Genomic DNA, 25,925 nt, shown 5'->3' on the forward strand with positions numbered 1-25,925 from the left:
CTGCCCACCGTGGGTTAGAGGCGGGGAGGCCTGAGAGCCGGGCAAGGGCTGTCGCACATGCGCCTTGAGGGAAGATGGCACCTGCCGGCTGCTGCTGCTGCTGCTGCTTCTGGGGCGGCGCTGTGGCCGCCGCGGGCGCCGCCCGGGGTGTCCTGCTGCTGCTGCTGCTGGGGGTCCTGTCCGCCGTGCCGCGGCCGGGAGCCCTGGCCACCGAGCACTACTCGCCGCTCTCCCTGCTGAAGCAGGAGCTGCAGCACCGGCAGCAGCAGGAGGCCCCGGCGGGCGGCGGCGGCTGCAGCCCGCAGTCCGGGGACTGGGGGGACCAGTACTCTGCCGAGTGCGGCGGTGAGTGGGCGGCGGCGGGCGTCTAAGTCGGCCGGGGCCACGGGGCGGCGGGGCTGGGGTCCGGGGCCGGGGTACGGGCCGCCCGGGCCTCACGCCTCCGGCTGCGGCGCGCGATCCGCGGGAGCCGGCTCCGCCAGGGGTCCTGTCGGGCTGCTTCCCGCCGCTGCCACCCACGCCGCCGCTTGCCCTCCTGCAACCGCCTCTGGTCAGGGCGGCGAGTCGAGAAGAGAGCTGACGGCATGCTCCCGGGGCCAGGGCGGCCTCTCCTGAGTCTGAAGCGACTGTTGGAAGGGTGGCAGGGGAGACGGCAGGTGGCCCGGGGCAGCCCTGTTCCCGCCGCCGGCCTCCCGAGGATGCCGAGGGGGCGAGGGAGGGGCGGGCGGATGAGCACCCACCCCGGCGTCTTGCGGAGCCCGCCCCGGGAGGGAGACGCCTGGCCCATCTTAGGCCTGGAAATCAGGTTTCCTGATCTCCTGGGTTAATGTCTCGTATAAAACAGTTCCTAAAAATTCGATCCCTGGAATGGAAAAAAAGAGCAAGCCCTTCTTATCTGCTCGTTGACATCCTGCTTCCAGTTGTTTAACCTGCGATCTGTCAGGTGTCTCCCAGAGTGAAAGAAGGCCCCTGCAGGCCTTGAGCCTGTGTGTCAGTGCCGTGTGTGTATTGGAGCTACGCCAGCTCATTCATTAAGAATGGGCGCTATTAGCTTCAGTTTAATAAATAATAGCAGATGCCTCTGGAACGAAATACATGTGTACATTTTTTTTTTGTTTTGAAGTTCTGTCGTGGGTCTTTTTACCCATCAATCCCCTCCCTTTCTCTTTCCCCATTCTCTATGTGAGTTCCCTTATAGTTTGCTTTGGGAAAGACCTGGGTCTGCCAAACTCACTAGGAGATGGTTGCTTTTAAGACTTGGCAGCGGTTTTCTTTAGCATTGTGTATCTGGGAAAACAATACCTTTTTTTTTTTTTAGTTGAGATGAGACATCAAGATTAGCACAATCTGATTTCCTTTTAGCACAATCTGACTTCCTTGAGGAAGTGTCACTCACTGAGAGGTATGTGACTTTTTTTATTTTGCAGTAGGCGGTAGCTGGTAACAGCATAACACGGCTAGCCTTGCACAGTGGAAAACGAACGGCGTTTACTTGCCTCTGTCACTTTCTGTATCTCTGAGCTAGTGAATTACCTGTCTTTGTAAAATGCCTCCTCTGTAAGTGGAAAGCACTGTTCACCTAATTGTGGGGTTTTATTTTCCTCACGAGGGTGCTGTGAGGGAAATGAGAAGTAGCCGACATATATAGAGTGCTTGCTGTATGCCAGGTGCTGTTCTAAGTGCTTTAGGTCTATGAGCCTAGTATATTAGTCTGTCAGAAAAACAGTAACCACCTCATTAGATGGTGGCTCATTTTCTCAGATGAACAAACTGAAACATAGTGAAATTGTCATCTTCTTGAGATCCCACAGCTGCCAAAGGAGGAACCCATGTAGTCGGGCTCCAGACAAAACCTTTGTCTTCACTAAGTTGTTGTAGGTAGGCAAACCACATCTGTAGTATTTACTTGCATATGGTGCATGTTGGGTAAATTTCCATTTCTCCTTTGGTCATGTGGTGCTTACTGGCTAAAGGAGCCCCAGCGTTTAGACAGTGGAAGGTATATATTGATTAATACTATGAAATCTATTGGAATTATTGATGTCAGTGCCTCATTTGATTCTTTGGTGTCAGGCTAACCACCAGTATTTAAGAACCCTTGTTCAAGCCAGCTCTGACTTGTATTATGATTTTTCCCGGGAGGATGAACACTGTATCATGAAGCTTTAAACATAATTTATTTAGATGTTTCTACCTTCTTTTTCTCTCTCCCATGTAGTACTCATTTTTTCTAGCTTGGAATTTAAAATGTACTGTTGCAAATGAACGACCTGAGTCTTTCAGATCACCTCCTCTGGCTGTGTGAGTAGCTGCCAACAGGTGCTAAATGTGGGCAGCTGCCGCTGTGGTCACCCAAGAAGTCATTTCCAGAATCAACTACTTGGAGCTCCAGCTGTTTCCCTCAGCTTTCCTGGCTGCAGTATGCGACAAAAGCCATCTCTGTTGTTGTAGGGGCTACTGAAATACTTCTCATTTCTCCCTCTTCGCCCTGGACAACTGTGTAGAAGCTGGACCCTATGAAACCTGCTTCATTTCTTCTCTGTCCTAGGATGTGGGGATGAATTCAGGATTTACAACTAACCATGCCATAGCCTGAGGGGCAGCTGATGCTCTGTATCTGGAAACTCATTTGAGCAACATTAGGGTCTAGACAAATGTCAGGATCCAGAACTAGTCAGTTCTTCAGAATCATACAGACTTGGCTTTACTAAGCATTGATCATGCCATCGTCTCTTGCTTGCCTGTCCAGCCACAAACCTGTTCATATGAATCCAGCACATATACTGAGGACAAGCACAGCAGCACAACCACTTTTCAGAATCTTTCCCACAGCTTTCAGGTTCAAATGGCTGAGCTGATGCCTTCTTGGGTCTAAATTTAAATCTGCATAGCTCCTTACAAGCAGTATGTTTATTCCCTTGAGACAGAACTGCCAGTGATTGTACATACAAGGACAATGGCTAGTGGGAGCCCACCAGTCCAAAAACAACAGACTGGCAATGGCTGGCCCAGCTATACACACCACCATCACATGGAATCCAGGTCCCAGGGAACAGCCTAATTGTTCAGTGGGCTGAGTCCTACCCGGATCCACTGCAGAGGTTACAGGCATGGATGCCCCTCTGGTGCCATATGTCTCAGCCTGAGCTTTGCATGTTTCCCGTTCCCCCTTTTAACATTTTCTACTCCACATTTTTACCGTACCTTTTCGATTTTTGATTTTATTTATTTTTACCTTTTTACTTGAAAAGCATATATAACCACAAATTTGTCTTCTCTGTTTACTTGTAGAGAAAATAATATTTTTAAAAAAGGAACACTGTATTGTACATATTTTAAAAAGTAAAATTCCTGTTGCCAAAGCCCTATCTTTAATTTGTAACTGTAGAAGGAAATAATGAACAGAAGTATTTTTCCAATTCTTTCCTCACTTTTTTAGTTATATCGTCATAAACACTCTGCAATCTTTTTTAATCCTTTTGATAGTGAAGTAGGTGCTGTTGTTTTTTTCTATTTTTTTAGAGACAGGGTCTTGCTCTGTTTCCCCGGAGGTAGTTCAGTGGTGCTATCATAGCTCACAGCCTCGAATTGCTGGTTTGAAGCCATCCACCTGCCTCAGCTTCCCAAGTAGCTAGGACTACAGACGTGTGCCACCATGCCCAGCTATTTTTTTTTTTTTTTTCTGTAGAGACAGCATCTGGCTATGTTGTGCCTAGGTTGGTCAAACTCCTGGACTCAAGCAGTCCTTCCACCTCAGCCTCCCAAAGTGTTGGGATTACAGGCGTGAGCCACCATGCCTGGCCAATGCTGTTTTTAATTCCCATTTTACAAACTGAGACAGAGAAGTTAAGGTTACACAGTGAGGAGTGGAGCCAGGATTTGAACCTGACCTGGCCATTTGTGTGTTATCTTCAGTAATTGTTGCATATTAGTATAATTTCTTACTAATATTAATGATAAAGTCCTATACCTTCAAGCTTTGTTGAAAGTTACATTCTTAAATCACTGTTAGAATTTTGTATTTGACTACAAATACAAGGATGCTTCACCGAACCTAGTATTTTGAACTGCATGGCTAGTATGGGTTTGTTCTTTCATTGAAAAAGTATTTGTATACCTACTAGATGCTACTTAGTATTCTGGACCCTGGTGATGCAGCACAGCTGACTGAGTTCCTAGTGTGGATCCTGTGTCTTGATGAGGGAAGAAATAAGTACAGTTACATACCATTTAACAACAGAATATGTTTTGAGAAATGTGTCGTTAGGCGATTTCATCATGGTGCAAACATCAAAGAGTGTTTACACAGACCTAGATGGAATAGCCCATTATACACCTTGGTTGTATGGTATAGCCTGTTGCTCCCAGGCTACAGACCTGTAGCATATTACTGTACTGAATACTATAGGCAGTTGTAACGTAGTGACAAGTGTTTGTATATCTAAATATAGAAAATGTACAGTAAAAATATGGTATTACTGTCTTATGGGACCATTCTCATAGATATGTGGTCCATCATTGGCCAAATCATTATGTGGCGCATGACTCTATATAGTAGGGCCTGGTAATACATGCCTTGAAAATAAAGCAGTGTGACAGGATAAAGAGCAGTGTGCAGGTGCTACTTTAAGAGGTGGCCTGGGATGGCTTCTGGTAAGGAGACATTTGAGCTGAGACTTGGATAGAGTGAGATTTGGAGTGATCTTAGAAATATCTTAGTTTGCCACTCTAATTTTATAGATCTAGTGAATTAAGGTCTTGTGAAATTGTAACTTGTTCATTGATTTAAAAATTCAGGTTCTCTGCTCTTCTTTTTTTTTTTTGAGATGGAGTCTTGCCCTGTCACCCAGGCTGGAGTGCAGTGGTGTGATCTCAGCTCACTGCAACCTCCGCCTCCCGGGTTCAAGTGATTCTCCTGCCTCAGCCTCCCAAGTAGCTGGAATTACAGGCGCCTGCCACCAAGCCCAACTAATTTTTTGTATTTTTAGTAGAGACGGGGTTTCACCAGGTTGGCCAGGCTGGTCTGGAACTCCTGACCTCGTGATCCGCCCACCTTGGCCTCCTAAAAGGCTGGGATTACAGGCGTGAGCCACCACACCTGGCCCCTCTGCTCTTCTTACCAAAGCTAAACTATATCTCTTTCAAATGTAGTATGCATCATGTATTAAATTATATCTTTATACTCTTTACAGACAGTATAAGGTATATTTTATGGTTCAAGCATATGCATTTCTATAAGTTGTTTTAAAAATACTTTTTTTCTCCTTTTGTCTTGAAAATGTAGTAGTAGCATCTTATCTTACAGTGAGTTTGTGAGAATCTTTTTTCCAATGCCTTCAGCTTTTTTTCACTGCTCTTGAGTGATGCAGCCCTGTACTTGATGTCTTAATTTTCTTTAGTTTGTTGAAATTAATGAACCCAGAATTGTGTTTGTTCTATTTTTTCCGCAGTTCTTTATGGAAAAAGGCATTTAGAGTCTGTCTGTCCAATTTGGGAATTATGAGCTGCCAGAAAAATAAGGAAGTAGCTGTGAACCTAGCTCTGTGTTTTTGACAAAATTGGTAACACTGAGATTGTCGGTGTATATGGTAGCTTTCTTAATTAGGGAATTGGCCATTTAAATACGTGAAGTCAGTCTTTTCGCTCACGGCACATAGATCATTGCTATGCCTAGAGATGGGAGAGAATCAACAGAAGGAAACTTATGGTATGAGAGCTATTTCCTTTTTTTCTCTATGAGGAAGTTGAGAACCACATTTTGTGCTCAGTCATAGCAACTGTGGTAACCATTACTGTGAGTGTATTTAGTCAATCCTTTCGTCTCTTGGCTCTGATTTTCTGTGTTTGTCATCGTACATAGTTTCATGGCAGACCTCTTCATGTCTTGTTTTTCAAGGCGTACCTGAGTAAATTTGCCAGGGCAACGTTGCCGTGCTCAGAGACTGAGGCACAGAGTGATGAAGAGATTGTGATCTTGCCACATCCTGGCCCCTGTGCCATTGCCAGAGGGTGTTTCCCTTTTACTCACTGAACGGCATCTTTCAGAAAATCCTCTGGTTTAGAAGTAGCATTTTATAGCTTAAGCCCTACGATGATGGCAGCCTATCATTCACTTTTTCACATATATCTGTTGTCATTAAGAGTTACATCTACCTTTTAAAAGATCTACACATTGCTAAACCTGTTCAGCTTCAGGTGATAAGGGTTAATTATTATTTTTTAATCTCTGGGTGGAGGCAGAAGTTACGTGGCTTGGGTTTTAGAACCTACTTGGAGCATGACTATAGGAAAGTCAAGGCTCTTCAGTGTGCACCACTCAATGTACAGACAGCTTAGCTTCATTGCACTCGATAAATACATGACTAACTTTTAAAACTTCTCCCTTTCACAATGGGTTGTTTTAAAGAGGTCATTTTATTTGGGCTCATCTTATCTTGCAGATAGAATAAATACACGATTTATCAAAGTAGCAGAATTTTAATACTTTTAACTTTGGGTGAATGCTTTCTGACATTTTCCTTTTCTTATGTTTTGGTTTTACTTTTTTATTGAAATACAACATATATACAGGAAAGTACATATGTCCTAAGTGTAGATAACTCAATATATTTTCATAAGCTGAACAACTTATGTAATCAGAAAGAACCGAAATCAATAGCTGTCTGTTTTTAAGATTGCCGATAGTCTCATTCCATGCTAACCCTGGTTTCATTTGGGAACTGTTTCGCCTTTCTTTATATCTGATTTAGGGTCCAGCACCATGCAGTGGACTTACACTGCACATGTGCTGGCATTCTTTCCATAGACTTTCACTTAGGAATCAGTTGGTGCATGTCAGGACCACCTCTACAAGAGAGGACCAGTTGTCTTCTCTTGCACCTTTTCCCTGCTGGTGTTTGCGATGTTCTCAGTGACTCTGTATTCCCTTGTCACTAATCTTTTCATGTCAGTGCCTGGCTCTGCTTCAGCATTCCCTGTGGAGTTGATGTTGTCTGCCAGTATGTGTGGGCTTATGAGAAAGCTTTTAGCTCTTAAAAGTATGTGTCACTTTGAGCATCTGATGCATCTTCAGTCTAGTGTATAAACTTACGCTAAGTAACTGCCCTTTGTGGGGAAGGCCTGGCCATCCGGTTTGTTGGTTAAGGCATCCTTCTGTTCTGCTCATGTAATTTGCTACTGTGCCTTTTTTTCCATCCTGTGCAGTGGATTCCTTTTCTTTTGATTCTTTACATGTGTTAATATTTGTATGTGGGTTAAGATACCTTTGATTCGATTACATTCAAGCTTTATTAAAAAACAAAACAAAACAAAACTTCTGTCTCTTTAAGATGGCTTTTGTGGATCCTTGGTTCCAATGGATTAATTATATGTTTACTTTATAATTTAATACTCAGCAGGCAGTCTCTATTTTCAGTTTGCTTTACGATAACACATCTCAGGTACTGATGAATATTTCATTTCATTAAATGAAGCATATAAATTCTTCAGAGCATTTTGTCTGTTATTACACTCTAAAAGGAATTTACCCCTTGGGACCATATTTCGGGGCCATTGAGCAATGTAGTATATGATGTCAACTGTGGTTGTATTTTTTTTTTTTTTTTTTTGAAATGGAGTCTTGCTCTGTCGCCCAGGCTGGAGTGCAGTGGCGCGATCTTCGCTTACTGCAAGCTCTGCCTCCTGGGTCCACACCATTCGCCTGCCTCAGCCTCCCAAGTAGCTGGGGCTACAGGTGCCCGCCACCACGCCCGGCTAATTTTTTTGTATTTTTAGTAGAGACGGGGTTTCACTGTGTTAGCCAGAATGGTCCCGATCTCCTGACCTCGTGATCTGCCTGCCTCGGCCTCCCAAAGTGCTGGGATTACAGGCGTGAGCCACCATGCCTGGCCACCTGTGGTTGTCTTATATGTGCAAAAATTGATAAAAGCAAAAGACACTACAAGTTGATACCACATAGCTACCTGGCCTTCAGGTAGTTCTTCCAGCCACAAGAATTCTGCCTTCTCTTCCCAGGTTTACCCTGTACCTGGGATTAGGATTGTCAATAAATAAGTTGTAGCCTATCCAAGCTGAAAGCCCAGTCATCCTTGTATTCAAGTAGCTCAGTGTACAGTCTGTTATAACTAGGTGGTTGAGTGATGAGTGCTACCCAGCAGCTATTGATTTCCTTCTAAATTGGCCATGGGTTTGCTGCTTATAAGCTTTCAGTCAGTTTTCTCACACACATGGATGTGTGAGAAATACATGCTACTGCCAGTGCCACCTTCTCTCCTTCCTTGGAGGTGATGACTGTCATCTTATTTGACTAAGAAAGAAGCAGTGAGAAAACAACTTCCTTGCTCCCCACCACCCCAGCTGCTGGCCTGCTGGCAGATGGACTGGTCGATTTTGCTTTCTGTGCTGTTGTGGTGGCTGAGTGGCCGGTGCCTCTGCCTAGTTCAGCTCTCTGTTCACTGGCTGTCATTTCCTCTTGTCTTCCATCAGTATACAGATGCTCTTAATAACTACCATCCTGAAAAGACAAGCAACCAAGATGACCACACATCCCTCTAGCTGCTGTCCCATCCATCTACCTCCTTTTACAACAGAATTCTTCAAAGGAGATGTTCATATGGACTGCCTCCACCACTCCACTTTCTCTTGGACCTTCTATGGTTAGCTTTTGTCCTCGTCACTGTGCCAAAACTGCTCTTCTTAAGGTCAGTTGTGTGTGAGGTTTAGGAGGAGAGGAAATAAGTTTCAAGACACTGCTATACCTAAATTGTTCTTACTAGGACCCAGCATTGGCAGAAACAGTTGTGACAAATGTACCGTGTTCTTCATTGCTGTGGCGAGACCCGGCTGTGCTATGTCTTTGTTTTGTGACTTTAAACATGTTCATTAACCTTGAGTTTATTTCCCCATGTGTACAGTGGGCATAGTGTGCCTTGTACCTACCTTGGAGGGTGGAGAATCAAAAGAAATAAGGTTTGTGGAGGCATTTGGAAGCTGGGAAGCACTGTGAAGGCCAAGATAAGCTTAAAGAAAGTAGATAGAAAAATTTAACAGAAAAACTCTACGATTTTAGCCTATAAGCATATACTAACATTTAACAATCCTTTTCTATGCACAGGGCTTTATACCTTTATTCTTTACAGTAGCCCTGTGAAGGTACCTGGGGGTGGTTATTTCTGTTTTACAGATGAAGGAGCTGAGGCTAAGATGTACTAAAGGACTTGCTGTAAGTCAAACAGCCAGGGAAGCATCCGATCTGGGTTAGTCTGACTCCATAGCCCTGCCCTGAACCACTGTTACATTGCCTTCAAACTAATTAATTACATTTGAAGTCAGGGAAATACTAGAATTAATTATAAGACCTAGTTCTTTGAAAATACAGCTTAAGATTAGACAGTTATCTAGCAAGCCTAATCAAGAAAAGTGAGAAGAAACAAGTGTTTGGCTTGAGGAATAAGCAAGTAAATAAATATGAAAATCATTACAATAACTATGTCCAGCTTTATGGCCCAGATGTAGAACCTTTCAAAGAAATGGATAGTTCTTTTAACAAAAGATAAATTGCTAAGTTGATTCTCCCACTATCTCTTAAATGTTCATCTTCACCAGGGTCAACTCTTCTCTTATTTTTTTTTGTGAGACGGAGTCTCGCTCTGTCACCCAGGCTGGAGTGCAGTGGCCGGATCTCAGCTCACTGCAAGCTCCGCCTCCCGGGTTTACGCCATTCTCCTGCCTCAGCCTCCCGAGTAGCTGGGACTACAGGTGCCCGCCACCTCGCCCGTCTAGTTTTTTGTATTTTTTAGTAGAGACGGGGTTTCACCGTGTTAGCCAGGATGGTCTCGATCTCCTGAGCTCGTGATCCGCCCGTCTCGGCCTCCCAAAGTGCTGGGATTACAGGCTTGAGCCACCGTGCCCGGCCTTACTCTTCTCTTATTAAACGTAAGCTTCCTAAGCTTTCTTAGAGATTGTACTTACAGTCTCAGCTTATCATCCACTGTAAGTTAATGATTATCCAATCATCACATCCATATCTGTAGCATTTACCTTTCTCTGGACTTTCTTAACTACATGCTAGACAGCCTCCAGCATAATCACTTGACTCAAACCCAAAGTTAGCTCTTGATTTCCCTCTAAAACCTCTCTTCCTCTTAAACTCCCTGTTTCCGTTGATGGCACCACTTCTTCCCTCATTGCACAAACTGGAAACCTGTGTCTTTTCCCTCTTTCTGTGCCTAACTCTTTCTCAAGGCCTTGTGCTTTTTACTTGCTGTATCCTTTAGACTGTGACCCTCTGTTTCAACTTGATGGCTGCTGCCGCCATTCAGACTTTGCTCATTTTTACTGGCCATGGCCTCCCACCTGCGCCCTGCTCCCCTTGCCCCTTCTCTCCTCAGACACCTGTTAGTGATGTCACCTCCTGCTTAAACCCACCCTGCCTTCTTAGTTTAATACTAAGAAGAAAGGGAATAAATGAACTAGATACTGAACTTGAGCTGCGAGAAGAGGTAATAAGGGAAATTAGAAGGCCTAAATACAGCAAAGCTGGTATAAGTGAATTAGAAATAGAGCAGCAGTGGAATTGAGAAATAGACCTAAGAGTTGTTTTTTTAAAAAAGGATGTTTAAGAAGTTCTGGAGGTCTGTTTCACATCAGTGCACATATACCTAATACTACTGAACCATACAACCTAAAAATGGCTAACGTGGTTGCTTTTATCTGATGTGTGTGTGTGTGTGTGTGTGTGTGTGTGTGTGTGTGTGTTTTAACCACAATTAAAAAAAAGCCCCTTCCCCCCGCAGGAGAACAAATTCTTAAGTGATTAAATAAAACAAAAAAGAAGAATAAAATAGATAAGTCTGATGAGGTGACCACAGAAAGAGGGAGCAGGTGCGAGCATCATTTGTGAACGAGAGGCATGTGCGGAGCTCTAGAGGCCGTGAGAATGAAGAGACAACTGTGCAGAAATCTCTGCTAAGGAGTTAAACTCTGACGCAATGAAGAAATGTCCGGAGATGATGTAGAAGAACAAGATAGAATTCTGTGATGCATTTTCACATGGTTTCTGTAGTAATCAGCACTAATTTTACTTGTACAACGTAAGCAAGGAAGAAAACTAATGCTTTTCCTATCCAAGGAAATTTATACAATTTACGTACAGCTGGTTGAGCTGTAATTATTTATTATATTATGTAGTTATTCTTTAATATAATCATGTATGATAGTAATTAAAGCCATTGTGAGTATATATTTTAAGATGGAAGAACAAATTTAACCTCCTGTTGCAAACAACTATAGTTATAACTCTAGCAACTATTTCTCTATTGCAGACCTTAGAAGATGCATACATAGTTGTAAAAATTTTAAGTAAAATATTAGTAAATTGAAACCAGCAAGCAATTAAAAGAATAATCTACCTCAATCAGAGTTTGTTTTAGAAGTACACAGATGGTTCAACTTGAAAAAATTAATTGGTTCATAAGCCAAAAGAGAAAAATCATAGAAACATCTAAATAAATCTCAAAAGGTGCTTGATAAAGGTCAGCAAGCTCTCCTGATTTAAAGTTTCTGGTAAAAAAAAAAAAAAAAAAAAAGAATAGTTCTTTTAATACAGTGAAGTATATCAGTCTCAACTCATAGCCACCACAGAGCAGCTTTCCACTGGATGTTGAGAAATGTTAGATGAAAAAGTTTTATCAAACGTTGATGAAATCTTAGTTATTAAATGAAGTATTAATGTCAGGAATAAGCAGGGGTGCCTGTTAATCACTGGCGTTATTGAGCACTTTTTAGAAGTTTCATCTAGTATAATAAGATGCTAAATGAATATAAATATTTTAAAAGACCTTGATAAAATTACATACAGATAATACAGTTATCAACTGAATAAATGGAGACATTAATAGGGCTGTAAAGAGTTCAATAATGTGGGCAGATAAAATATTCAGCACTAGGCAGTTAGACAAAGGATTTACCATGGGCTGGTATTTCTGCCTGACTGCTCTCCCGGTGCCGTAGCCTCCCATGGTGAAATTCTTAATTTCCTTCAGGTCGCCTTCCACTTATTCATGGCTAAGAGCACAGACTCCAGAACCAGACTGCCTCGGTTCAGGGAGGCCTCCACTGCTTTGCTAGAGGGTAGTCTCAGGAAGATTACTGTAAGTTCCTCGGGTTCATTTTCCTCATCTTTGAAATGGGGATTTAAAGGTTGCCTGTACAAGGTAACTATGTGTTAGCTGATATTATTCACATCCGCGGGAAGCTGACCAGGCCACGTCTTCCTACTGTGCTGTCATATGTAGCTTTCACACTGTTGTTGGTTTACGTTTCTTTGTGTACTTTGATTGCTATCAGTTTTCCCACAGGGAACTATAATCTCTATGTAGAAGAAGCGTCATTTCTGGTTTTGCTCAGTAGAGGCTAACACAGTGATAGGAACATAGTAGATGCTCAACAAATATGTATTGAATCAATGGTTATCAACCCAATTTAAAAAAATCACATGTAAATCCTATATAAAATGTATGAAGTGTCATGTAGTTTAATAAAATATTTTAAAAGATAAAATTTTATAAAGAAGTATTTATTCTCCTATTAATCTACAATTTTAATGCCATCCTAACACAAATCATAGAGAGATTTTTTGTTTTGGAACTTAAAAAACTGAAGTTTATCTGAAGGAAGAATGTTTATATAAATAGCCAAGAAAGTTTTGGAATAAAATTGATAATAGCTTTGCTTTATATTAAAATGTATGTATTGTGTATCAAGATATCACCCTCTACCCCGTATGTACAATTATTATGTATCAATTAAAAATAATAAAAACCAAAAAACATTTATTGTGAGGCTACAATAATTGAAACAATGTGATACTGAAATCAAAACAAACAGATCATTATAAGGGATTAGAAAGTGTAGAAACAAAAGTTTCTTATAGAGAACTAAAAATTTATTTTAAAAATATTAAATGAAAAGTGATATATAATCGTAAGTTTAAGTAATTAGGAGAAAATTTAAGTCAGGTGCAGTGATTCATGCCTGTAATCCCCAGTATTCTTTGGGAAGTTGAGGCGAGAGGATTGCTTGAGCCCAAGTGTCCGAGACCATTCTGGGCAACACAGTGGGACCCTGTCTTCACAAAAAATAAAAATGAAAAATTAGCCAGGTGTGGTGGTGCACGCCTGTGTTCCCAGCTACTAGGGATGCTGAGGTCAATGCTGCAGTTAGCCGAGATTGTGCCATTGCACTCTAGCCTGGGTGTCAGAGTGAGACCCTGTCTCAAAAAAAGGAAAATAAAATTTAATCAAATGGGAAAATATTTACATTATATTACTAAGTTAAGAGGACAGGTTACTAAGCAATGTATCTCATTCCATTCTCACATTATCCTAATGACGATAGTGGTAGGTAACATTTTTTTTGAGCTCTTTCTGTGTGTCAGAAACTGTACCATATGCTTTTCATATATTTCCTTATTTAAATATTACAACCACCCTGAGAAGTTGATACTATTATTGACCGTATTTTGCAAATGAAACTGGAAGATTACAATGGCTGAGAGCCAGGAAGTAGTAGCAGAGAGCAGGAATTCAAATCCAGACTGTCTGATTTCAGAATTACCACTTTTTATTACGTATACCAAAATTTTCAGTGGTTCTCAATGAATGATGCCATTCTAAATGATTTTTACTTATGTTCTGCAATTTCTGTATATTTCGTATTTTCTACAATGAACATGAACGTGAAATACTACTGTAATTTTTAAAAACGTAAATATCCATGCAGAGATTGGACATTTGTTAGAGCTGTTGCTGAAGTTGCACTTAAATCTTAAAAAAATGTTTTTTAACTTATTCAAAAAAAATTTATGGGTACATGAATATTAGTTGTATGTATTTATGGAATACATGAGATGTTTTGATACCAGCATGTAATGTGAAGTAAGCATATCATGAAGAATTAGGGGGGTGTGCATCCCCTCAAGCATTTATCTTTTGAGTTGCAATCCAAATACATTCTTTAAGTTATTTTAAAATATACAATTAAGTTGTTATTGACTATAGTCATCCTTTTGTGCTATCAAATAGGAGGTCTTATTCATTCTTTCTGGGGTTTTTTGTAACCATCCCCACCTCCCCGCCATTCCCCTACTATACTTCCCAGCCTCTGATAACTATCCTTCCACTCTCTATGTCCATGAGTTCAATTGATTTGATTTTTAGATCCTACAAATAAGTGAGAACATGCAGTTTGTCTTTCTGTGCTTGGGATATTCCACTTAACATAGTGATCTCCAGTTCCATCTATGTTGTTGCAAATGACTGGATCTCATTGTTTTTTGTTTTTTAGACGGAGTCTTGTTCTTGTCGCTTAGGCTGGCATGCAATGGTGTGATTTTGGCTCACTGCAACCCCTGCCTCCTGGGTTTGAGCGATTCTCCTGCCTCAGCCTCCTGAGTAGCTGGGATTACGGGTGCCTGCCACCAGGCCCAGCTCATTTTTGTATTTTTAGTAAAGACGGGTTTCACCTTGTTGGCCAGGCTGGTCTTGAACTCCTGACCTCAGGTGATCCACCCACCTCGGCCTCCCAAAGTGCTGGGATTACAGGCTGATCTCATTGTTTTTTATGGCTGAATAGTACTCCACATTTTCTTTATCCATTCATCTGTTGATAAACACTTAGGTTGCTAACAAATCTTAGCTATTGTAAACAGTGCTGCAGCAAATATAGGATTGCAGGTATCTCTTCCATATACTGATTTCCTGTTTTTTGGGTATATACCCAGCAGTGGGATTGCTGGATCATATGGTAGCTCAATTTTTAGTTTTTTGGGGAAACTCCAAACTGTTCTCTATTGTGGTTCTGCTAATTTACATTCTCACTGCAGTGTACAAGGGTTCCCCTTTCTCCATATCCTCACCAGCATTTGTTATTGCCTGTCTTTTGCAGTATACACCATTTTAACTGGGGTGAGATGATACTCATTGTCGTTTTGATTTGCATTTTTTGATGATCAGTGATGTTGAGCACTTTTTCATATGCCTGTTTGCCTTTTGTATGTCTTCTTTTGAGAAATGTCTATTCAAATCTTTCCCCATTTTTTCTTTGGATTATTAATTTTTTTCCTATAGAGTTGTTTGTGCTCCTTATATATTCTGGTTATTAATTGCTTGTCAGAGGGGTAGTTTGCAGATATTTTCTCTCATTCTGTGGGTTGTCTCTTCACTTTGTTGCTTGTATCTTTTGCTGTGGAGAAGCTTTTTTTAACTTGATGTGATCCCATTTGTCCCTGTTTGCTTTGGTTGCCTGTGTTTGTGGGTGTTGCTCAAGAGATCTTTGCCCAGACGAATATCATGGAGAGCTTCCCCAATGTTTTCTTGTAGTAGTCTCATAGTTTGAGGTCTTGGATTTCAGTCTTTAATCCATTTGGATTTCATTTTGTATATGGTGAGAGATAGGAGTCTAGTTTCATTCTTTTGCATATGGATATTCAGTTTTCTCAGCACCATTTATTGAAGAGACTGCCTTCCCCAGTGTGTATTCTTGGCACCTTTGTCAAAAATGAGTTCGCTGTAGGCGTGTGGATTTGTTTCTGGGTTCTCTATTTTGTTCTGTTAGTCTGTGTGTCTGTTTTTATGCCAGTACCATGCTGTTTTGGTTACTATAGCTGGATTTAAATACTCTTAAAGATTTCCTTTAAAAGAAAGTGTAGAAACAGATCCTAATGTCTATAATGTATTATAAAGGTGGCATTCAAATTGATAATTTAACAAGTGGTGCTGGGACAACTGGCTAACCATTTGGAAAATAGATAATTAGGAATTTTTTTCAATACCTTATGCATGGATAGGTTTAGATGACTTAAAAATGAGCAAAGGATATAAGCGATTTACAAAAGAGGAGATACAAATGGCCAATAAACTAAAAGTTTAACTTTATTAGTGCTATGTTCAGATTGGGAAAGACAAAAAGAATGTCAGTACTCTGGAGGGAAATGGACCTTCTCAAACTGCTAGTGGGAATGAAATTGTTATTATATGCTAGGAAGGAAATGGGGCAATATATATGAAAAATATTAAAATTGTGTACACCCTTTGACTTGACAATTTTATTTGTTGGAATCTATCGTAAGTGGGTACATTTTCAAAATTATAGGTCAAGAATACTTACTGAAATACTGTTTATATTGAGAAAAAAGTAGGGACATCCTAAGTATCCAATGATAAAAGTATGGTTAAGTTCCATATTATGGAATGCTGTGCAGCCTTTTACAATTATGTAGGTGTATATTTATTGAAACTGAAATGGATTCCACAAAAGAGAGGGATTGTTAGAATAAGGCCATGTATACACATTGCTTAGCACAGTGCCTGGCATATAGTAAGTAAGCTAAGTTTTCTTAGCTTAGAAAAGGCAGGAGAAACAGGTTATAAATGTGTAAGTTTCCAAAATATCTTTCGAGTCATTATTCTCCAACCGTCTGCCAGGAACCATTACTACCTTCATTCTTGTGGGACTAAAACCTTTCCCTGGGGTTCAGATCAGGCTTTCTGCAGTCTGACCCCTCACCTTCCAAACTCATACTTTTTCTTTTCCAACACAAACTCCCTGCTCTAGCCAGGGAGTAGAAGTAGGAGTCTCCTCACTGCCCTTTGCATTTCCTTGCCTTTGCACCTTCGTGTGTAACACTTGTCATCCTATCCGGAATACCCCTTCCCTTTCTCTGCCCCAGTCTAAATCCATCCATTCTTTTTTCTTTTCTTTTCTTTCTTTCTTTCTTTTCTTTTTTTTTTTTTTTTTGTGAGACAGAGTCTTACTCTGTCATCCAGATTGGAGTGCAGTGGCATGATCATGGTTCACTACAGCTTCGACCTCCTGGACTCAGGTGATCCTCCCACCTTAGCCTCTGGGTAGCTGGGACTACAGGCATGTACTACTACACCCAGCTAATTTTTTCTTTTGTAGAGATGGTGTTTTGCATGTTGCCCAGGTTGGTCTCAAGCTCCTGAGCTCAAGGGATCGGCCTGCCTCAGCCTCCCGTGCTGTAATTACAGGCGTGAGTCACCACGCCCAGCCTCCATCCATTCTTTTTTTTTTTTTTTTTTTTTTTGAGACGGAGTCTCACGCTGTTGCCCAGGCTGGAGTGCAGTGGCGCGATCTCGGCTCACTGCAAGCTCCGCCTCCCGGGTTCCCGCCATTCTCCTGCCTCAGCCTCCTGAGTAGCTGGGACTACAGGCGCCCGCCACCGCGCCCGGCTAATTTTTTGTATTTTTAGTAGAGACGGGGTTTCACTGTGGTCTCGATCTCCTGACCTTGTGATCCGCCCGCCTCGGCCTCCCAAAGTGCTGGGATTACAGGCTTGAGCCACCGCGCCCGGCCATCCATTCTTTTAAACCCTGCTTATGCCTTGTGAAATTTAACATTGCAGCTTCAGTAATTATTCACCACCCCAGGGCTTCTTTGCCATATCATGTCTTGCTTCTTACTGTTAAGATGTACAACATGTGAGAATTTAGCTGAATTATACGTTCTTTGAGGACACAGACTGATTTTGATATTATAATTTATTCTCTCCCTCAGATGGTTCCTTGAACATAATTTAATGTTCTTTAATGACTGCTGAATTAGAACATATCTTTTTTTGCAATAATCTATCAAGGCGAGATGTTTTAATATAAAATTAACCATTTTAGAGCAAACAATTCAGTGGCATTCACCACGTGCAACCATCTAAAGTTGTTTTCAACACTCCAAAGTAAAACTCCTTATCCATTAAGCAGTTTCTCCCATTCCCTCTTTCCCCTGTCCCCAGCAATCACCAATCTGCATTCTGTCTCTATGGATTCACCTATTCTGGACATTTCATATAGATGGAGTCATATGATAAGTGACCCTTTGTGTCTGGCTTCTTCCATTTAGCATAATGTTTTGGAAGTTCTTCCACATTGCAGTGTGTATCAGTAGTTCATTTTTTGATGGTTGAATAGTATTCTACTCTGTATATACCACGATTTGTTTATTCATTCATCTGTTGATGGACACTTGGACCGTTTCTACCTTTTGGCTACTGTGATTAGGGCTACTATGAACATGAATACACAACACTCGTTTGAGTCCCTTTTCAATTTTGGGGTATATACCTAGGAGAAGAATAGCTGCATCATATGGAAATTCTGATTCACTTTTTAAGGAACTGTTTTCCATAACCGGTGTACCATTTTACATTCCCACCAGCAATGCACAAGGGTTCCAAGTTTTCTACATTCTTGCTATCACTTGTTATTTTCTGCTGTTTGGTTATAGCCATCCCGGTGTGTGTGTGAAGAGGTACCTTATTGTGGTTTGATTTACATTTCCCTAATTGGTAATTAGTAATGATGTTCAGCAGCTTTTCATGTGCTCAATGGCCCATACAGGTCCTTTGCCTGTAAATTGTGTTGTCTTAGTTGGGTTGTAAGAGTTGTTTATATATGTTGCATACTGGACTCATAGTGTGTATCTTTTTTTTTTTTTTTTTTTTTTTTGAGTCAGAGTTTTGCTCTTGTTGTCCAGGCTGGAGTGCAATGGTGCGGTCTCGGCTCACTGCGACCTCTGTCTCCTGGGTTCAAGCGATTCTCCTGCCTTAGCCTCCCAAGTAGCTGAGACTACAGGCGCCTGCCACCATGCCTGGCTAGTTTTTGTATTTTAGTAGAGACAGGGTTTTGCCATGTTGGCCAGGCTGGTCTCGAACTCCTGACCTTTGGTGATCCACTTGCCTTGACCTCCCAGAGTGCTGGGATTACAGGTGTGAGCCCCCGTGCCTGGCCTAGTGGGTATCTTTTAACATTTAAGTCTCCCTGGTTTGGCTTATTCTCCCTTTTGTGATTTTTTTTTTTTAATCTGTGGTAAATGCTGACCCATAGATGTTCAACTGAAGGATCTTAACAACAATATTAGTTCCACATGTGTCCTGAGACAAGCATTGTACTAGTACTATTTCTGTCCTGTTGCCTTTAGATAAGTTACAACTTATTTAAACCTCATTTCACCATCCAGGAAGCTCACTGGCTTTGCTCATTTGAGAATGGTGGTGAGGACCATTACTAATGGTTGTGCAAGATACTTGCAAACTGTAAAACATTACCCAATTATAAAAGTAGGATACAGGTTGCTACTTCTATTTTTCGTTTTCTAGAGACAGGGTCTCACTATTTGAGACCAGGCTGGTTGGTTTGCTGTTGCCCAGGCTGGTCTTGAACTCCTTGCCTCAAGCAAGCCTCCTGAGTTGCTGGGATTACAGGTGTGAGGCACTGTGCCCAGCTGGTTGCCACTTTTAGTGTTGTTCACACCTATTCTTATTTTGGTTTTGTGGATTCATAGTGTCTGATTCATAATTAAGCACCTAAGAGCATAAATTAAGGTGTAGAGAATAACCAAGAATGCTTGCCTTTCAGAGTCATCCTTTTTGAACTTCCATGACTCAGACTGTGAACCCAAGGGATCACCACCCTGTGACTCCTTGCTTTCCCTCAACACTGAAAAGATTCTGGTATGTGTCTTCTCTCTGTGTTCTGTTTTTGTGACCTGAAGTCCAGTAATACTAGTTCCAAAAAGCGGAAGTCGCCTCTGTCAACTAGAAGTTGGGCCTCATTGAGTCTATATGCATAGGATAAAGATAGGTCGTCTGATATTTTGTCACATTGAATTATTATGACTTATGCATTGGACGGTTGATCATTCAGGACATAGAACTTTTAATTTGCAAGTCTCAAGAAATAAAGGGGACATTATAGTTCAACCTTTTTTCTAGCAGCCTTGTGTATTTGGAGGTATAGTAGACTCTTATTTTTCCAACCTTTGCATATGTGGGTATCTTTTGTATCTATGTTTTCTATCAGTACCAACTGAACTATACAGTGGACCTCTCCATTTCAGGGGTGAATACTTGACGGTAGGTAATGTTTGCGTCTGCCCTATCCATGTTAGTGTGTCTCCTCCTCCAGCCTGGCTGCCTCAAGGGGGATGGGTCTTCTTTTTGTTCACACTCAACTCTATGAAGCTGATTGTTCTTTCCGTGTACAAGTTTAATATATTTTTTTCTCCAGGCCTTTTCCTTCAACATCTGCATAGATACTCTTTGCATCTTCAGTTTAAAATTTCCTTTTAAGATTTTTTTTTTTCCTCAAACAAAGCCTTGCCTTTTCATGTCAGAACTACTGAAGATGGATTGAAACTGCAAACTAGAGATCGGCTGCTTTTACCTAACTCGCTGCATAGTAATCAACTTGATATATGGAAAACTCTTGAATTAGACTTGCCTAAAACCAGAGGGGGCCATCTTGTAAAGCAGTGAGTTGGTCATCTCTGAAAGTGTTTAAGTAGAAGTTGGATAATCCCATCTTGTATAGGCAGTTAGATTCTTAGAGTTATGAAAGTCTTCTTACTGAGAGTAGTTAAAATATTTTCTACTAGTTGCATTTCCAGTTTAAGCTAGCGCTAGCTAGTGTCCTATGGGAGAAAGCTCATTAGTCTTGGCCTTTCCTTTTCCTGAGGTTGAAATACGGGACTTAGACTATTCATTTATTGATCCAGTCTCCCAATATTTATTTTGTACCTATTATGTGCCAGGCATTGCACTAGGTGAGTATTAGGAATACAGCAGTAAGCCAGATAGTGTTGGTCTCTGCATTATGTACAAGGCATTGTGCTAGGTGAGTAATAGGAATACAGCAACAAGCCAGATAGCGTTGGTCTCTGCGCCATGACTTCTATAGTCACCAACCAAATCATTATGCAAATAAACATAAAAGTGTGATTGTACACATCATATGAAGGAATAGCAAAGGGTCAACATAATCTCCCTTTATTTAGGGGTATCGGGCAGTTCAGCTTTCAGGAACTGAAACGTAAGCAGGGATGAGAAAGTTGGATTGAAATTAGTCTACTAGTGATGTTGAGCTGTGTGTTCAAACTTACTTGAGCATAGCTTCTCAACTTTATCCAGAGGGGATACTATAGATGCAGTATTAGAAATAGGAAAAATTATTTTTCATCAAGAATTTGATTTGTTGTTTGGCCAGGCATGGTGTCTCATGCCTGTAATCCCAGAACTTTGGGAGGCTGAGGCGGGTGGATCACCTGAGGTCGGGAGTTCAAGACCAGCCTGACCAACATGGAGAAACCCCCATCTCTACTAAAAAAATACAAAATTAGCTGGGGTGGTGGTGCAAGCCTGTAATCCCAGATACTCAGGAGGCTGAGGCAGGAGAATCATTTGAACCTGGGAGGCAGAGGTTGCGGTGAGCCAAGATCGAGCCATTGCACTCCAGCCTGGGCAAAAAGAGTGAAACTCCATTTCAGAAAAAAAGAATTTGATTTGTTTGTACTATCCTTCTCCTGCCCACTTTCTAATGAATACAAACAACTTGAAATCAAATATATTCTTCAGTGTACTCTTCAGGTTGCTTAGCAAACAATTTGTGGAATTTTATTTCTGTCCTCGTCCCAGTATCTTTTTGCAGAAAGGCTTGGCAAATGGTAGACTCTCCTCAAATATGAAATAAAGCAATATTTACAGACTCTTTTTCTTGGCTCTAAGCAATTTACTTGCTTTTTTTCCCAGCTTCACTGAGGTGTAATTGACAAATAAAAATTATATATTTACAGTGTATAATATGATTTTATATACATATATATAGTGAAATGATTGCCACAATCAAGCCATCTAAGCAATTATTTGGGGTGCAGTGGCACAAGCAGGGCTCCCTGCAGGCTCGACCTCCCAGGCTCAAGCCATCTTCCTGCCTCAGCCCCAACAAAGTAGCTGGGGCTATCGGTGTACATCACCATGCCCAGCTAATGTTTTTTGAACTTTAGTAGAGACAAAGTCTCACTGTGTTGCCCAGACTGATCTCGAAATTCTGGAGCTCAAGTGATCTTCCTGCCTTGATCTCCCAAAGTGCTGGAATTAAAGGCGTGAGCCACCATGCCCCATCTATCTAAGCAATTTATTAAGGAGAAAAATCTTTTGCATCTGTGAACTTGTCCATAAACACTTGACAAAGAGGAAGGACTCATATTCTGATCACACCCAGCTGTATACCATCAGTAACACCCTTACGCGTTGTTCAATCTGCCACATCTTGAAGCTTTACCGGGTTCCATGTGTGGAAGCTCCCAGCTGCCTAGCAAAACTGGAAGGAGCTGATAAGAGTTTCCCTCTCGTCATCAAGGTTTTACTGAAAGCCATAAAGTGTAAAACATTCCCATAATAGTGGCATTTTCTTGCTTCCACTTAAATCAAATGTAGCTGTAATTTTTTAAAATACAGATTTTAATACAAGTTTTCCTTCATTTGTGATAAGCTAAAATGTATGCTTCTTTTTTTTTTTTCCCAGAGCCAGGCCAAGTCTATTGCAGAACAGAAGAGATTTCCATTTGCCACTGATAATGACAGCACAAATGAAGAGTTAGGTAAGATTTGAATCTGGTAATATTCCTGTAATATTTGCCTCAAATTTTTGGTTAGATGCATAGCAGGAAGACAGGATGGTAAGATGTGGAGAGACTGGCTTTGCCAATTTGAGCTGTTTGATCTTGCATGGAGCATTCAGCCCTTGTGACATTCCATTTATTATATGTCAAAAAAAAAAAAAAAAAAGGTTTGGATGGAATAATCTGTTTCAGCTCTCCATTTCTATGGAAATTAATAATTATGGCAGTGAGGTCTTATGAGCTGTTCTGATTCAGTAAAAGGTTATTTGTGTGCTGTCATCAGATGTGAGCAATGAAGAAGTGAAAGCAGAATAGAATCTCAGACTACCTACTTTTCTGTGTAGTGAAATAGCAATGTTGAAGTTATTTTAACTTAAACTTTAAGTTATTTTACTCATTTGGCTAGTCATTTATTTTTGGGTCTAAGAATGTGGGTGTAGAAAAATTGAATTCATTCATATCTGCATGAGTCACATAGTTTGGTGTGTTCATTGCATGTTTTAAAACAGGCTGATTTTGTCAGTGTCAGATATGCACTGGGTGTGTTTCCCTCACTGTCTAGTGAGTTTACATTTGAAGAAGTGGAGACAAAATTGAATATAGGGCTGAGCAGTGCAACTGGGCAGTCTATTGAAGCACATGTTCTCGCATGGGGCCCAGTCGCCCAAAGCACCTGCAGGAATTCTTCTCTATCTAATTTAGGCATAATTATTTTATCCTTACCATGGCCATACATGTTTGATATTAAGATTAAGTGCTCCTTATACTGGCTTCTTTCCTGTTAGTGTAGGGTCTTCCTCTGTGGCCCAGGCTGGAGTGCAGTGGTACAATCATAGCTCACTACAACTTTGAACTGGGCTCGAATGATCTTCTTGCCTCAGGCTCCTGAATAAGTAGGATTACAGGTACACACCACAGTGCCTGGCTAATCTTTTTTTATTTTTTGTGGAGACCAGGAACCCCCATGTTGCCCAGGCTGGTATCAAACTCTTAGGCTCCAGGGATCTCCTGCCTTGGCCTCCCAGAGTGCTATTTTGAAAATGCTGATTACCTTGTGGTGATATTCTTTGAGGAGGCTTTGACGACTGCCCTTTAAGACATCAGATCTAGTCTTTTCTGAAGTCCTTGGATTCTACTTAGAGTAGTATTTATTTATTAAATAATGAGTTCAGAGCCTGATATGTGCCAGGTCTGTTTTGTTCTCCAAGAATAATCCTAGTAGACCCTGGGGTAGTGTAGCGCCTGAGCTGGCCTATGATCTTTTGTACCCAGTATTTTGTCTTGAAAAAATGGCATCTGTGAACATATACATTGCTCAGAGATGTGGGGTTGCTGGTGAGTAGAGATTTCTGAGAGAAGTCCAGTTATACCAGCTTTTCCTTTATGTCTTTAGACTCCTACAGCAAAATTTAGATCCTAATAGTTATTTGTATTTGCACAAGATTTGGATTATGATTATTCTTTTTTTTTTTTTTTTGAGACAGAGTCTTGCTGTGTCACCCAGGCTGGAGTGCAGTGGCCCAATCTCGGCTCACTGCAAGCTTTGTCTTCCAGGTTCATGCCATTCTCCTGGCTCAGCCTCCTGAGTAGCTGGGACTACAGGCACCCACCACCAAGCCCGGCTAATTTTTTTGTATTTTTAGTAGAGACAGGGTTTCACTGTGTTAGCTAGGATGGTCTCGATCTCTTGACCTGGTGATCTGCCTGCCTCGGCCTCCCAAAGTGCTGGGATTATAGGCGTAAGCCACTGCGCCCGGCCGATTATTCTTTCATTAATAGATACTTCTGGTTTTGTTCACAAAATGTTGAGTTTTAGGTGGAGAGATTTGAAAACTGCATTTGATTTGAAGTGGAATTCAATCACTTCGATGTGGACAGCCATTTAAATATGTTCCTAAAGTACAAAATTTATTTCTGAAAATCATATTTGTTTTTATGGCTCATTGATTGATTTGTTCATTCAACAGATATTTACTGATTATAGGATAATAAATAGGAAATAAAAATTTAGATTTGAAAGGAATCTTTAAGAAAATTTTCTACAGGCATATTAAGCAAGACCCAGACAGTTATGAGAAGTGACTGAGGTCCCCATGATCACACGGCTGGTGAGTGGCAGAGCCAGAATCCGAGCTCAGATCTTGGCTTTCTGCGCAATCGTCATCTTCCTGCATTCAAAGAAGTACAAGTTTATGTTTTTATCCATGTTCATCTGACCATTAAGGAATTTCAGCCACTTGGCCATCCCTCCAGTGCACAGTGGTTTGGGAACTGCCTTGAATTTTCTCAGCGTACCAGGCTCCCTGGGAGGTTAGGCTCCAGAGCCAGGCAGCTTGCTGCCTTCCTCTCACTCTCTGCTTATGGTCCTTGGACAGCTTGTTTAACCACTTTCTGCTTTATTTCCTTGTCTGCAAAATGGGGTTAATAATTGTACCTACCTCATTGCAGTGGAGGAGCAAATGAGTTAATACTGGTAAAGGATATTACTATGCCTGACACATATTAAGAATGCAATGCCTGTAACCACTGTGATTCTTGCTGCTGTTTTCACTGCTAATATTACTGCCCCCATCCCCTGCAACCCCCGCCAAAACTAAAGGTATCCTCTGGTTACCCGGAGGTTAGCTAACTGAATGGTATCCATTGTCAGCATTCTGAACATGTATTTGGGCTTAATTTATCTTTCCAAAGAAAGTAGGGCAAAAGGGCTCTCTTTTTATTTTGAAGAGTGCCCCCAGAAGTGCTTATATTATTGTGGTGTTCAATATGAACTTTATTTTTACTTTATTGATTTATGAATATATTTTAAACTCTTTCTGCATTTCATATCTATTTCTGCTTTGTTTAATGTTTTTACTACTTTTAACTGTCAGGAAATATAAGCTCTTAATGACAGTAAAAGTTTTCGTTGCCCGTCTTCTTGAACACTTATTTGGTCCTAAAGGGTATTGCAGTAAAGTTTTACAGAAAAGCTTTTTTGCAAATAAATGTTATCAAAATAGTTATGTTGAGTGATGAATAAAATGTTTTTCAAGGATTTTGGGGGGCCTAAGGGTTAAGCAGTCAGGACAAATTTTATAGATAGTAATGTAATCTAGAAAATTCAAAGATTGTTTTTTGGATGGGTGGCAGAATTTAGTCAGAATATTGCTGTGTTTTCAGAGATTGTCCTGGCTCTAATTTCAAAATACCACTCTCCTAAACAATGTGATACAAAATGATTCATCTTTAGTGTATACTTTGAGTAGCGTTTTCACTATATTTTGAATGGAAGAAGTAGGAAAAAGACTGTCATTGCATTATGGTGGTTTGTATTATCCACAGTTAAGCATTATGTTAACATATTTGAGTCCCTGTTTTTGTTCTTACTAGGTAATTGGCAGTAAATTTAGCACTTTCAGGAATTGAAATTTGTGATGCTGTTTGGGTATTTCTCATAACATTCACAGTAAAAATCA

At 40.9% G+C, this 25,925-nt stretch overlaps 1 protein-coding gene across 15 annotated transcripts in view; it reads left to right on the plus strand.

Annotated features, from left to right (window-relative positions):
- The first annotated feature begins 53 nt into the window (after positions 1-53).
- Positions 54-25,925, plus strand: part of TTC13 (tetratricopeptide repeat domain 13) — a 102,386-nt gene continuing 76,514 nt past the window's right edge. For 14 of the 15 annotated variants that reach the window (XR_013416056.1, XR_013416055.1, XR_013416057.1 and 11 more), the window contains exons 1-3: positions 54-345; positions 19,428-19,522; positions 22,371-22,446. Coding sequence is in view for 11 of the 15 variants with exons in the window: in XM_015126100.3 (XP_014981586.3) it covers positions 75-345; positions 19,428-19,522; positions 22,371-22,446 (442 nt within the window). In the remaining 4 variants the exon portion in view is untranslated. Of the gene's footprint in view, positions 346-1,318; positions 1,403-19,427; positions 19,523-22,370; positions 22,447-25,925 lie in introns of those variants that run through there. The other variant, XM_077998810.1, reaches the window with a different exon arrangement.

This window comes from Macaca mulatta, chromosome 1 (assembly GCF_049350105.2).
Source record: "Macaca mulatta isolate MMU2019108-1 chromosome 1, T2T-MMU8v2.0, whole genome shotgun sequence".
NCBI classification, from domain to species: Eukaryota; Metazoa; Chordata; class Mammalia; order Primates; family Cercopithecidae; genus Macaca; species Macaca mulatta.